Source organism: Aquarana catesbeiana, linkage group LG01 (genome assembly GCF_042186555.1).
Source record: "Aquarana catesbeiana isolate 2022-GZ linkage group LG01, ASM4218655v1, whole genome shotgun sequence".
NCBI lineage: Eukaryota > Metazoa > Chordata > Amphibia > Anura > Ranidae > Aquarana > Aquarana catesbeiana.
This window is the reverse complement of record NC_133324.1, coordinates 373139529-373154423: the sequence shown is the minus strand read 5'-3', so window position 1 is coordinate 373154423 and position 14895 is coordinate 373139529. Positions and strand designations below refer to the sequence as shown.

Here is a 14895-nt window from a genome sequence, read left to right as displayed (position 1 = left end):
AAGGATAATACAAAAGATTAGTTTTGTATATAGCAACAATGCTTAGATCTGGCACGAGTACACAAGTGAATACACAGTTTACGTGAAACTCTGTTTAGCTATTCTTGTGATCCAGGCACCTGTCAGAAAGAACAGCTAACTCCTCTTTGAAGACCACACTACATTAAAAGTGATATTAAAAGCAATTATTTTTTTTAAATAACAAACATGTCATACCTGCTCTGTGCAATGGTTTCGCACAGAGCATCCCGAATCCTCCTCTTCTCGGGTCCCCCGCTGGAACTCCAGGCCCCTCCCTCCCGCCCCAAAAGCAAGCCGCGGCTCTGACCTGCCCTCTCTCTCTCCTCATTGGCTCACTGGCTGTTACTGACAGCTGCGGGAGCCAATGAGGGAGAGTCCCTAGATAGTCGAGGCTCTCGTGCACATCGCGATGAGGCTCAGGTGAGTATTAGGGTGGCTGCAGCACAGAGAAGGTTTTTTTACCTTCATGCATAGCATGCATGAAGGTAAAAAAAAACCTTGAACCTTTAGAACCACTTTAAAGTAAAACTAAAGGCAACACTTTTCATAAATTTTGGATAGAGTAAGAGAGAGTTATAAGCCCTGTCATTTTTTTTATTTGTCTCTTATCCCATTGGCATGATTTTTCTCCACTTCCAGTCCCATAGCCAAAACGATGCTTCCAAAATGAGGAAATGTCTGGTTGTCACCAGGATCACCAGAACTAGTGTGTTTTTATTCCTGTTTTGATAACAATTCAAATAAAATAAAATAAAATTGGGGATTTTCTTTCACTTTTACGCTCTGTGTTAATGGTAAACAGGATAAGTAGAGAAGGTGAATCTCCCCAACGAGGGCAAAAATTCTAAATTTGGGGAAAGAAAAAAAAGAGTTTTGTCTCTAATTACAATTCAAAGGACACCTGGTATAATACATAAACAGACTGCTAATACAGACATCTATTTGAAAAGGATAGGTACCATGCAGTCATGATAACCTCCTGGTTTCATTACATAATAAGTCAATGATTCTAAGCAAACATGCTGCCAGTCAAAATCAGTTTGGAAATATTAATATGCATACTTGATCTAGGTCACTGATTCAAACTATAAAATCCAGAGGCTCAGTCAAATAGGCAGCTAGCTTGGTCAAAAGAAATTTAGCACAATAATAATATAGAATGAGAGAGATGGGTACACATGTAGAGATCATTATGATACATTTAATAAAATTTGGGCAACAAGGTTGCATTTTTCTTCCATGGATGCCAGGACATACCTGAGACATGAGCTACATAACCTGTGGAATGGTTAGTCCGCTGGGTAATTTACTGCCTGTGTTACGCCTGTATCTGAACTCATGCTTACTCTGATCCACGCGTTTCTTTTGTCTCAATCCCTTTTCCTTTTTTTCTCAATACCACTACCTTTTCTCAATTTTCCCCCTCCTCAAAAGAGGGCCTACCAGCCCAGCATCTTGCTATTTCCCTCCCCCCCTGACTTTTCCCACACCCTGGTTGTTTTATCTGGTAACTTTTAACGATTAACTTCCTAAATAAGAATGTTCTCACATTTGCAGGATACATTTTCTCGCTACAATACCACTTACAGTTCATAGAGTACACCCGTAACACTTGAAGACATGGCAGTAGCAGCTTTGGAGATTGCAGATTTTGTTTCACCAGGTTCAGAGATATGTTTAGTGCTCCACTTACTCGTGCCTTTACTCCAAACTTTTTATCTGTGGAAAATAAACACCAAATATGATTCCTGAACGTACACACTGGAAATGATAATGCATCTGTCGCTCAAAGCAATTGTAAAGGGACATCAAATTTAGCATGAGAAGGTTGTACTGAGAGCTATTTCACACTTCTCTTTTTCTTGCAGTAAAACACTGACATGGGCCTAAGCTGGGCTCTGAGGAAGAAGGTATCTCTTCGAAACGCGTCAGCTGGCAGTGGCCCTCAAAATCTTCTCCATTACCATCTGGAGTCTGTTGTCGTCAGACCGATTGCCATCATCTGAAGGCTATTTATATTGCGGTTTTCTTTCACATGTTTGTGAGTAGTTTTTAATTTACTCTTTTAATCAAATATATCCAAGGATAATGCACGAGGTTGGTGCGCCCTCTTAGTGCTTTAGATCTCATACTGCATATATGCTAGACACCCTAAAATACCAGGAAATTCACACAAAATACATCCAGCCACGCTCACCACAGGTCTGACCATGTGTATAGACCTGAAACCCTTGAGATCGGGTTTTTTTTAAACTCTGTGCACCATAAAGTTAATGTCCCTTCAGCTCGAAGTAAAATAACATTCCTTCGCATAACTAGCAAAATGTGTTGCCCTGTTATACTCCACACTGCCCTGATTGACCGCAGGCCTTACAAGCATCCCCTTTAACAAGCACTGTAAATACATTAGGCTACTATCAGAAGGCTAGTGAATATAGTAAAGCATTCAACCTCTATATTGTTTTAGCTTCTGTCTGAACCATGATGATATCACTCTCCTACAATTATTGAGAAAACAAACTTGTTTGCATGCAGCCAATTGGCCAGCAATGCCCAATGAACAAATAAGTGTGCACAGAGGAATTGGGCTCAGTACATTTGGCAGCCTACTTTGGCATGCAAGAGAACCAAATGACTTACTCTGAGAAGTGCACTGAAAATTAGTTCTTACCACCCTACATTGATTTTGTGAGACAAGACTAACCACACGTAAGGTCATGCTATACAAACATATAATAGTGGTTGTAGTTAATGAACTGGTTGGAATAATTTAACATGTAGACACTGTGAAAATGCAATAATTTATTCTAATTGTTGTAATAAAATATTCATGTTTATTCATACTTGTGTTGTAATAACATTATTTTGATGTGGATACGTCCCCTATTTTATATACACAAAATATCTAAAAGTTGATACTGTGATAAATATATACACTATATTGTCAAAAGTATTGGGACACCTGCCTTTACACACACCTGAACTTTAATGGCATCCCATGTCTTTATGGACCTTGTTTGTGCACTGGTGCGCAGTTATGTTGGAACAGGAAGGGGCCATCCCAAAACTGTTCCCACAAAGTTGGAAGCATAAAATTGTCCAAAATATCTTGGTATGCTGACACCTTAAGAGTTCCCTTCACTGGAACGAAGGGGCCATGCCCAACCCCTGAAAAAGAACTCCACACCATAATCCCCCCTCCACCAAATGATTTGGCCAGTGCACAAAGCAAGGTCCATAAAGACGTGGATGAGCGAGTTTGGGGCGGAGGAACTCAACTCAATAGAATACCTTTGGCATGAATTAGAGCACAGACTGAGAGTCAGGCCTTCTCGTTCACATCAGTGCCTGACCTCACAAACGCGCTTCTGGAAGAATGGTAAAAAACTCCCATAGACACACTCCTAAACCTTGTGGACAGCCTTCCCAGAAGAGCTGAAGCTGTTATAGATGCAAAGGGTGGCCCAACTCAATATTGAACCCTACGGACTAAGACTTTACGGACTGCCATTAACCACCTCAATACAGGGCACTTTCACCTCCTTCCTGCCCAGGCCATTTTTCAGCTTTCAGCGCTGTCGCACTTTGAATGACAATTGAAACACTGTACCCAAATTACATTTTTAATCATTTTCTTCACACAAATAGAGCTTTCTTTTGGTAGCATTTAATCACCTGCTGGGTTTTTTATTTTTTACAAAAAAAAAAAAAGAAAAAAAGACTGAAAATTTTGAAGGAAAAAAAAAGTTTTTCTTCATTTCTGTCAGTAAATTTTTAAAAAGGAAGGCACTGATGAGCACTGATGAGGAGGCACTAATATGCAGCACTGATAGGCAGCACTGGTGGCCACTGATAGGCAGCACGAATAGGCGGCACTAATGGGAACTGATGGGCAGCACTGATAAGCAGGCACTGGTGGGCACTAAAGGGCAGCAATGACTGGCACCAGTAATGGGCATTGATTTGTGTCACTGATGGGCACTCATTGTCACTGATGGTTGGCACTGTTACAGCTTTCCTGTAATCAGGGCACTGATGATCAGTGCCCTTATTACCTTCCCTGTTCACCCCTGTGAGGAGATGCTGCTGTCCGGCTCTCCTCACCACACACTCTGTCAGCGTGGAGAGGCGAAGAGAGCTGTTTTACGGCACTTCTGCATTTACATGTGACCGGCTGTGATTGGACACAGCTGATCACATGGTTAGAGAGCCGCGTTAGCTGCTCTTTACAGAGATCGGGGTCGCACCGTATCCTAGCAACACGACGCAGCCACGATCACCGTGCTGTTTGCCCCTGCGGGCGTGCAAGAGCAGCCGTTTTGGTGCGCCGTCATATGACATCTACCCAGAACGAGAGCCGCACCGCTCCTCCTTCATTTGACGGTGGGTGGGCAGCAAGTGGTTAAAGTTCATATGCGTGTAAAGGCAGGCGTTCCGATACTTTTGACAATATAGTATAGATTTCTACTAAACCAATTTTATAGAAGTTCAATAGAATGCTACTATCTTCTATGTACAAAATCAATAACAAAGAACAAAAAGATGAATATAGAATACAGGTTTCCGATTACACACACAATAAAAAAGCAGAGTGAAATGCAAGGTCAAACAACATCAAACACCACAAAAAAAAAAAAATATATATTTCACGCTCTCCTAGTTAATGTGCATTCTAGCAGATCAATCAGCAATGCTGCACAACTGAGACTAATCACCTGACTAACTAATCCTTGTCAGTCATTGCTGTTCTAAAGTGGTCACCATCTCAATACAATGAATGTGTTTCAAATCTCAAACAAGTTCCATACCATAACAAAATTTAATTATATCTAAACCCTTCATATAGTCCTAACCCCTTTTCCACCAGAGTCATTTTTTCAGGTTTTGTACATTTTAGGCCTGAAAATGTGTTAAAATCACCAAACATTATATCAATTTAATGTTACATATTAACACACATTTATGAAACCTATTAAAAAAAAAAGACTAAAGTTAATTTTAGGACACACAAACACAATATATTACCCCAATAATTTTGTAGAATATAAAAAGATGAGGTTGCGGCGACTAATTAGATACCCAAAATGTTAAAGTGGTTATAAACCCTTACATATACCCAGTGAAATCACCGGCCTTGGGGGATACAGAGATGGAATAAACCCTCCAACAAAAGTTGTACCCATTTATCCGCAGCACCCTCTCCTCTACAGTAACTTTAAAAATTGCAACACTCACCATTTTATTCTCTAGGGCCTCTGCATAAAAATATATATAATGTTTGGGGTTCTAGATAATTTTCCAGCCAAAATTCTGAGAAGTGTCAGAATAGGCTTGGGAAGCAATAGGGTAATGTGTACTAATAAAATTTTGCCATTTAAAAAATTTTTTTAAAAATTCCCCTTGCAAGTTAACAGCATTGCATACTAACATTTTATGAGAGACTTACCTTAAAACAAAGCCCTCCAGCAGCACACTGTCACTGCTGACAGGGCTTCCTTCTTCACCTGATCCTCCTTCCGGGTTTGCAGGCTCCAGCTGTTTGAATAGTCAAGCCACGATGATGTCACTCCCTGACATGCGCATAGGAGACACGCCCGCAGTACAGCACTCTGAAGGGACAGCATGCCATCCATTCAGAGCGCAATGCGTATGTGCCGGTGAAATCACTGGCTGCAGAAGTAGCGAATATCTCCTAAATGATGCACGTTCTAGTAGATATTCCTTGTACCTACAGGTAAGCTTTATTATAAGATTACCTGTAGGTACAAGTCAGCAAGCAGAATTTACTACCGCTTTAAGGTGCTCCTAGACTTTAAATGACCATTGCTTAATATACATACATACATACATACATAAACACATACACGCACACTTGCTATTCTGTTACTTTTTTTTTTTTTTAACTGTGGGGTTCAAGAGAAATTTAAAATTCCTAATCAAGTAACTTTTTTTACTTTTTTATATTCTGGCATAATTCCAAAGATGTATGAAAATAAAATAATGACTAAAACACTAGTCATCAATAATGCAAAGGAACATCATTTCAAGATTCTATAAACACAGGACAAACCTTTTGGTCCTATCTTTGCCAGCAGACTATGGAGAATTACTATTAACTCCTCGTTGGGTGGGGAGTCCTTACTGGCACTGAGAAGCAGCTGCAGCAAAATTTGTGTACCACCTTTAGATATCAGAACATTTATTCGTCTTCCTCCGCCTAGACAACAAGGAGTAAGAAATACAGGTGCATTACTTTTAGTAAATGTATACATTCTTAATGCAGCTTATCACACATTTCTTCTATTTATTTTATCTATAGATATGGTTTGCTGCACTTTTGCTGCTATGGGGACACAGAGACAAATAAAAAAATAAATGGTCTACATCCTTCACCCTTTGGGGAACCTAACCATTACACCTACAGGTGCATCTCAAAAAATTAGAATATCATCAAAAAGTTAATGTATTTCAGTAAATCAATTCAAAAAGTGAAACTCATATATTTTATATAGATTCATGACACACAGAGTAATATATTTCAAGCATTTCTTACTTTTGATTTTGATTATGGCTTACTGCTAGTAAAAATCTAAAATTCAGTATTTCAGAAAATTTTAATATTGTGAAAAAGTTCAATATTTTAGACTCATGGTGTCTCTAATCACTCTAATCAGCTAATTAACTTAAAACACCTGTAAAGGTTTCCTGAGCCTTTATCTCTCACTCTGAGACACAATCATGGGGAAGGCTGCTGACTTGACAGTTATCCACCAGACAGTCACTGAGATCCTCCACAAGGAGGGCAAGTCACAAAAGGTCATTACTAAAGAAGCTGGCTGTTCACAGACTGCTGTATCCAAACATATTAATAGAAAGTTGAGTGGAAGGAAAAGGTGTGATAGAAAAAGGTGCACAAGTAACAGGGATAACCACAGCCTTGAGAGGTTTGTGAAGCAGAGGTCATTCAAGAATTTGGGGGAGATTCACAAGGAATGGACTACGCCTTGCTCCAGTGCTTCAAGAGCCAACCACACACAGACATATCCAGGACATGGGCTACAACTGTTGCATTCCTTGTGTCAAGCCACTTCTGGACCAGAGAGAACATCAGAAGCATCTTATCTGGGCTAAGGAGAAAAAGGACTGGACTGTTACTCATTGGTCCAAAGTCCTCTTTTCGGATGAAAGTAAATTTTGCATTTTATTTGGAAATCAAGATCCCAGAGGTTGGAGGAAGAGTGGAGAGGCACAGAATCCAAGTTGCATGAGGTCCAGTGTGAAGTTTCCACAAAGTCAGTGATGATTTGGGGAGCCATGCCATCTGCTGGTGTTGGCCCACTGTGTTTTATCAAGTCCAAAGTCAGTGCAGCCCTCTACCAGGAAATTCTACAGCACTTCATGCTTCCCTATGCTGACCAGCATTATGGAGATGCTGATTTTATTTTCCAGCAGGACTGCCAAAAGTACCAATACCTGGTTTAACCACTTCCCGCCCGCCCTATAGCGGATTGACGTCCGGGAAGTGGTTGTGTTATCCTGACTGGACGTCATATGACGTCCAGCAGGATAACATGCCGCAGCGCGCCCCCGGGGGCGCGCATCGCGGCGATCGGTGGAGCGGTGTGTCAGTCTGACACACCGCTACACTGATCTTGGTAAAAAGCCTCCGGCGGAGGCTCTTTACCACGTGATCAGCCGTGTCCAATCACGGCTGATCACGCTGTCAATAGGAAGAGCCGTTGATCGGCTCTTCCTCACTCGCGTCTGACAGACGCGATTAGAGGAGAGCCGATCGGCGGTTCTCCTGGCAGGGGGGGTCTGTGCTGATTGTTTATCAGCGCAGCCCCCCCTCAGATCACCACACTGGACCACCAGGGATCGCCACTAGGACCACCAGGGAAGGGGCAACATGTGGATGGCCAGGTATGTACCCCATGGCCATCCACATGTGCCCAGTGTGCCCAGTCAGTGCCAATCAGTGCCCACAAATGGGCACTGATTGGCACCATTATGTTGCAGTGATGCCCAACAATGCCACCCTTAGGGGCATCACTGCAAACAACCAGTGCCGTCAGTGCCACCCATCAGTGTCCATTCATGCCACCTGTCAGTGCCCATCCGTGCCCATCAGTGCCCATCTATCAGTGCCCATCCATGCCCATCTGTGCCAACTATCAGTGCCACCCATAAGTAACCATCAATGCCACCTATGAGTGCCCATCAATGCCACCTATGAGTGCCCATCAGCGCCGCCTATAAGTGCCCATCTGTGCCACCTATGAGTGCCCATCAGTGCCGCTTACCAGTGCCACCTATCAGTGCCCATCAGTGCCGCCTATCAGTGCCCATCAGTGCTGCCTATCAGTGCCCATCATCAGTGCCCGTCAGTGCCACCTCATCAGTGCCACCTCATTGGTGCCACCTCATCGGTGCCCATCAGTGCCGCCGTATCAGTGCCAGTCAGTGCCCGTCAGTGCAGCCATATCAGTGCCCGTCGTTGAAGAAGAAAACGTACTTATTTACAAAAAAATTTTAACAGAAACAAAGAAAAACTTGTTTTTTTTCAAAAATTTCGGTCTTTTTTTATTTGTTGCACAAAAAATAAAAACCGCAGAGGTGATCAAATACCACCAAAAGAAAGCTCTATTTGTGGGAACAAAATGATAAAAAATTTGTTTGGGTACAGTGTAGCATGACCGCGCAATTGTCATTCAAATTGCGACAGCGCTGAAAGCTGAAAATTGGTCTGGGCGGGAAGGTGTCTAAGTGCCTGGTATTGAAGTGGTTAATGATCATGGTATCACTATGCTTGACTGGCCAGCAAACTCGCCCGACCTAAACCCCATAGAGAATCTGTGGGGTATTGTCAAAACGAAGATAAGAGACTTCAGACCCAACAACGCAGACAAGCTGAAGGCTGCTATTAAAACAACCTGGGCTTCCATAACACCTCAGCAGTACCGCAGGCTAATCTCCTCCATGCTACGCCGCATTGATGCAGTAATTCATGCAAGAGGAGCCCTGACCAAGTATTGAGTGCATGTACATGAAAATACTATTCAGTAAGCCAACATTTCTGTATTAAAAATGCTTTTTTTTTTTTTTTTTGGTCTTATGTAATATTCAAATTTTCTATGATACTGAATTTTGGGTTTTCACTAGCTGTAATAAATTAACTTTTTGTTGATATTCTAATTTTTTTAGAAGCACCGGTATATGAGCTTGTTGGACATCTTTCCAAAACCATCAGCATTAGCAGAACTTTGATTGCCTCTCTGTGGCTATAACAGCCTCAACTTCTGGGTAGGCGTTTCTCAAAATTTGGAGTGGGAGAGAGTGTGCCTGTGGGAATACAAGGGGGGGGGGGGGGGGGGGCTGAAAAGTTCTTGTCCTATCCAGGAAGGAAATGAGCTAGAGCAATGAAATTTGCCTGCTCTTCTACATATTCTCCCCCAAGTTTAACACACTTAGCACATCATCTCTTTGATTTTTTTTAACCCTTCAAAAAATTATTTTGTTTCCTCTGAGAAAAACTGCACTGTTGCTGCTTTGACCACTGAATCCATCAAAAATCCCTTTTCTTTCAGTGTCTTTTCAAGGTTAGGAAATCGGTAATAGTCGGACGGAGCAAGATCTGGTAAATAGGGTTGATGGACCTTACGCAGTGAAATCCTAAACAGCCAGTGCCTTGCCTGAAATAGAGCTCTAATGCTCCAAATTGGCATAATATCATATGAAATATCACTATTTATTCATGGGAAGCCTTAGTACATAAACCCATCATGACCCTGTCAAGGACACAGAGGAGGTGAGTGAACTTCGCTTTCCTGGTGGCCTGCCAGATGCTGGCAAGGGCTTGGCACCAACAGTTTCTTAATATAGCCAAGGTGAAACAGTGTCTCATGGGGACCATGGTGCATGAGAAGCTGAATTCTATTTTGAACGACACATATATTTTACTCCTAAAAGTTTGGGAACCATGGTTTGCATACGACTGCCTGAACCTGGACCATTCACTACTCTTGATGTGAGGAGTTACCTGCAGCTTTGGATGAGACCGTTTGTGTATACCCTGCATGATTTTTTTCCCCCTCCATTCCCTTCTCCATCCCTTCCCCCTCTTTTTCTTCTCTGTTTTCTTTTCACCTTTCGGGCCTACATCAACCCCTTGTATGTTGGCTGATGAAGGGCATTTAGGCCGTTTCCTCTCCCCCTGGCCTGCGAGTTGCATTCAGTTGCAGACCCCGCACTGAGGGGTTATCCCTCTGACACACGCATCCTCATAATTTGATTGTATTCGCTTTGTCCAATCTTATGGTGATGGTGTTCTCCCATCTTTACTAGCATTTGATGACCTCGACCTATGTGCTGACCTTTCGTGTACATCTTCAATTGTATGCGCAACTGTTTGCACGGTTATCTGGTGCTGTATACCTTTGTTATAAAATGTAATAAACACCTTTGTAACAGAAATATCACCATTTACAACTACAATAACAAAACTGGCGTAACATGTTGGGCAAGGAATCAGGCCTAGAACTTTTCAGCCTCCCCCTTATATGTTCCGCATACTGAAAAAATAGCAATTGTAAAGTCAGGTACTGATTTTTTGACAAGACCTGGATCGCAATTGACATTCCGATTCATCTTGAAGTGTTCATTAGGGTTAAGGTCTGGGTTCTGTGTAAGTAATTCGAGTTCCTCCATATTTAGCTTGTCAAACAATGTCTTTATGGCGTTCTACACACAGTGAAGCTGGAACAGAAAAGGAACTTCCCTAAACTGTTGCCACAAGGTCAGAGGTCCACGATTGTCTAAAATATCTTTGTATGCTTTAGCAAGAACTGTACTTTTCACTGGAAACATTTGAACTCAATTTGGAGTGGTGTCCACATACTATTTTGGTCATTTAGTCTAGGTGTGATAGTCAGGTGTTTACAAATTCCTGACAATAAACTAATGAATAAAACATGAATCAAACAGACCTATTCAAGAAGGTTGTTTTACTGTCCAAATTGGAAAGTACATTGCTTACTTGTACCATTTCTGACCTGCTTCTATCTACGCAGCAGGTTTCCTTCTATGTTACTCTCTATAAGCATAAGTGTGAGCATATAGTAAGGAGAAAAGACATAACTGAGGACATGAACTTTCCTACAGTACCTTTACTGAAGCAACAGAAAAAAAAAAAAAAAAAAAAAAAAAAAACAGTGTCAGTAACTCATGAACTTGCAATTTCAATTACTGGGTTTTTCTATGAACGGTTCTTCCTGCTCACCTAATGAACAAGGGCTAGCTTATACTTGCGATTGGGGGTTAAAACTCTGTGGTTAAGCTGCAATGTTACCATCCCCAACCACCAGAGGTGTACACATGCCATAGCCATGATGCCTCGCAGCCGCAACAGGCGTTGTAGAAACATTGCAATTGGTAAGCATTACTGCTGCTGTGCCTTTAACGTGAAAGAGTGTGTGCTCCAACCACGTGCAGGTGTACGCTACCTATGGCATTAAAGCAGGCAGTGAGGAGGCTATTCAACACCTTTTCATGCATTGTCTAATGCTCTCTGAGGAGTGATCCAAACTGAATTGATCTTCAGAGAGCAAAGCGGGTTTAAATAAGCCTTAATTCAACCATGAAAAGTTGTTTAACTGGTTGTCACACTGGAGAAATTACACACACAAAATGTTATCCTGCAATAATTCATGCAGGTTTGTATACAATCAAAGTCACGTGCAGTGTGTACAGGGTGTTTATTTACTACTAAAGGCAAATCCACTTTGCACTACAAGTGCACTTGGAAGTGCAGTCGCTGTAGATCTGAGAGGGGCATGCAAGGAAAATAAAAAACAGCGTTTTTGCTTGTACATGATTGGATGATAAAATCAGCAGATCTTCCCCTCAGATCTAAAGTGACTGCACTTCCAAGTGCACTTTTAGTGCAGAGCGGACTTGCCTTTAGTAAATAAACCCCAATGGCTTGCTTCTATAACAAGTGACTACAGAACAGTTCTGAGTTGCTGACTGTGTGAGCTCGTCTAAACTGCGTGTAGGGCTAATTTATTTTTGTTTGATACTGAACTTATAGTAAGTCCTGGATCATTTTCTAAACAAGAGCCAAGTCGCTGAAAAAAAAAAATGTAAAAAATCTGCAATATTTGATATATATGTTATTCAGCAGAAGATGTTCTGCAAAAAAGTAGACCACAAAATCATGTGTAATACATTTGCAGTTTTTGGTTACATTCTACACAGTACTGTAGCCTAAAAATTTGTTTCTTTTTGGTATACGTTTAGGAAAGCTATAAATGGGTAATGAACTGAATAAGAATGAATGCATAGCTTTCTTTTACCACCCAATTCACCTAAATATGTGATATTATAAGACAGAGCAACAAAGTAATAAACTTTGCAAAAGACAATTACATTTGGTCCCTTAATAGCCAAGTTCATCTTTTGGAATAGGTTACATGTTCCACCTGTATTTAGGGTAGAACGTATACCATGTTCCAGCGGCTGCAGACTCTCCCCCCCCCTCTCCAGTCACAGTGAGCGTGCATCCTCTTCAGGCGCCCGCTGTCATTGTTTGAAAATAATTTGGCCGTACGGGGCTCCGCTGGCCACGACATTTATTTCAAAGTGCTCTGTGAATGCGAAAACTACAAGTACCGACAGCTTTTGCGGCTGTCAGCTTGTAGTTTCAATTAACTACTATGGTGTTGTTGAGCGCTCTGGTAGTTCATTCTCTCTTCCTGTCAGTGGGTATTTGCCTGCTCGTACGAGGTACAAGCAGACAGATACACAGACAAGTCTGCAGGAGTCCTGCATGGCACCCGCGATCTGCTGATAGCAGGTGCAATGCTTTACCCAAGGCTGGCGGGCCAAATTTAGCCCACCAGGCTATTTCCTGTGGCCCTCGCACCCAGGGCTTTTTTTCAGCCGGAAGGTGGCTTCATTCCGCCACCTCTTGATCTCTCTTTTCACTCCCCGCTCACCACTGTCACTTGAAAACACAGAAGCCTTTTGTGTTTACAAGGACAGCTTTCCTCTAAGTGGCCCTCACAGATCCCTGCCTGCCCTGCACTCACAGTTGGGACAAAGGAGATGCCAGTGCATTGTGGTCCTAGGTGGGATGGGGCATCACGTGGTAGGCTGCACTGCGATCCTCATCTGTGCCTGGATGCACAGATGCCAACCAATGATCTTGCTGCAAGTGAGAGAGAGAGGTGTGTAAAGAGGTGGGGGATGGGGGAGAGTGGTGCAGAGCCAAGGAGGGGTGGAAGTGAGATGTGGACAGCCTGCGAAAGAGAGCTCAATCCTGCACTATTCATAGCTCACCCCAAACCCTGCACTCTGTGTATAGGGCACCCCTGAACTCTGCACATAACACATCCCTGAACTCCACACATAACGCAATCCTGGTATTTATTGCCTCTTTAAGATCCTCCCAGTGTTAGTGCAATTTACCCACACCTATTGTTCGATGTGGTTGAGTTCCTGCACCTACTTCCTGAGAAAGAAAGCCTTAGATACAATCAGCTCTTTGGAGAAAACAATAATGCTGATGTGGCCCACGATGAAATAAAGTTGGTGATTTCATTTTGTTTGTTCTTTATATATTCACAACATTTTTACCTATTTTGGATGTGTTTCAATACACAACTTTATAGGACTTTTTGGACTGTGTATTTACTAAGTTTATTGCTACGCTATTAAAAAGGGTAGAGCGACGTGCTGACGTCACCGCACTACTGTGATCCCGCAAGGACGAGCGAATGTGTATTAGCTGGCTGGCTATTTTTCCTACATGCAATTTTATGCTGTGATATTGTAAGTGCAATCTTTTATTCTTGATTAAAAGTTTTATACATTTTTACACTATGGCGAGCTCTAGATTTTCCTTTCGGGGAATGTCACTGTATGGGATATGCTGGGGTGGACCCTATGCTGTATGTGTTTGGAGGAGGACCGCAATCATTACAAAAACGTGCTTGTATGCTGATCTGTTGTGACCATTCCGTGCACGGTGGGATTTGCTAATCTCTTCACCCTTCTTGGAGGAACAAAGGCCCTGGCTGTGTTTAAGCCACAAGCACTACTGACCTCTCTCTGTAAGGGGTCCAATTTAGCTAGTAAGCAGGCATTTCTGTTACGGTGGAGGTCATATCACATTGTGGGTGATAGATGGTGTTATTACTATATGGAAGATTCTCCTATGCCATTGTTGGACTTCATACTGTGGGATTTATTTCATTAACACACTGGCGCAATATAACTTTTGTGGAAGGACTTTTTTCTTTTTTCTTAAGACTTATTTTCTCATAGTTTATATCAATTCATATATCATATACGCAACTCTATCCTTTATATTATTGCTATTTTCTGTGCATATCTCACAGCCGAGTTGCTGCTTTTCTTATCAATCAAATATTTTAGATTTTTTGATTGGTAGCGCAGTTTTTTTTTCCCCCTTTTTCACTTATTGCTGCGCTACATTGATTTATTTTGTTATTTACTATACGTGTTGTGGAATCACTTTCACAGTGTCTGGCTTTAGCAGCTTCTTTATATCAATCTGTATTTTAAATGTAATTTTTTTTTGTCATTTCTATTAATTGCGCTGATATCCTCTTATATCCTGTCTGCAGTCTCTGACCATCTCCTGTACTATGTCTGCAGTCTCTGATCATTTCCTGTACTATGTCTGCAGTTTCTGATCATCTCCTGTACTATGTCTGCAGTCTCTGATCATCTCCTGTATTATGTCTGCAGTCTCTGACCATCTCCTGTACTATGTCTACAGTCTCTGATCATCTCCTGTACTATGTCTGCAGTCTCTGATCATCTCCTGTACTATGTCTGCAGTCTCTGATC

At 41.9% G+C, this 14895-nt stretch overlaps 1 protein-coding gene across 1 annotated transcript in view; it reads right to left on the bottom strand.

Annotated features, from left to right (window-relative positions):
* The window catches only part of AGTPBP1 (ATP/GTP binding carboxypeptidase 1), a 320556-nt gene that overhangs the window by 179393 nt on the left and 126268 nt on the right, over positions 1 to 14895 (bottom strand). Inside the window, exons 6-7 of the mRNA XM_073633531.1 lie at positions 6092 to 6238; positions 1609 to 1740 (exon numbers count right to left, since the gene is read on the bottom strand). Of these exons, the coding sequence (XP_073489632.1) occupies positions 1609 to 1740; positions 6092 to 6238 (279 nt within the window). The remainder of the gene's footprint in view (positions 1 to 1608; positions 1741 to 6091; positions 6239 to 14895) is intronic.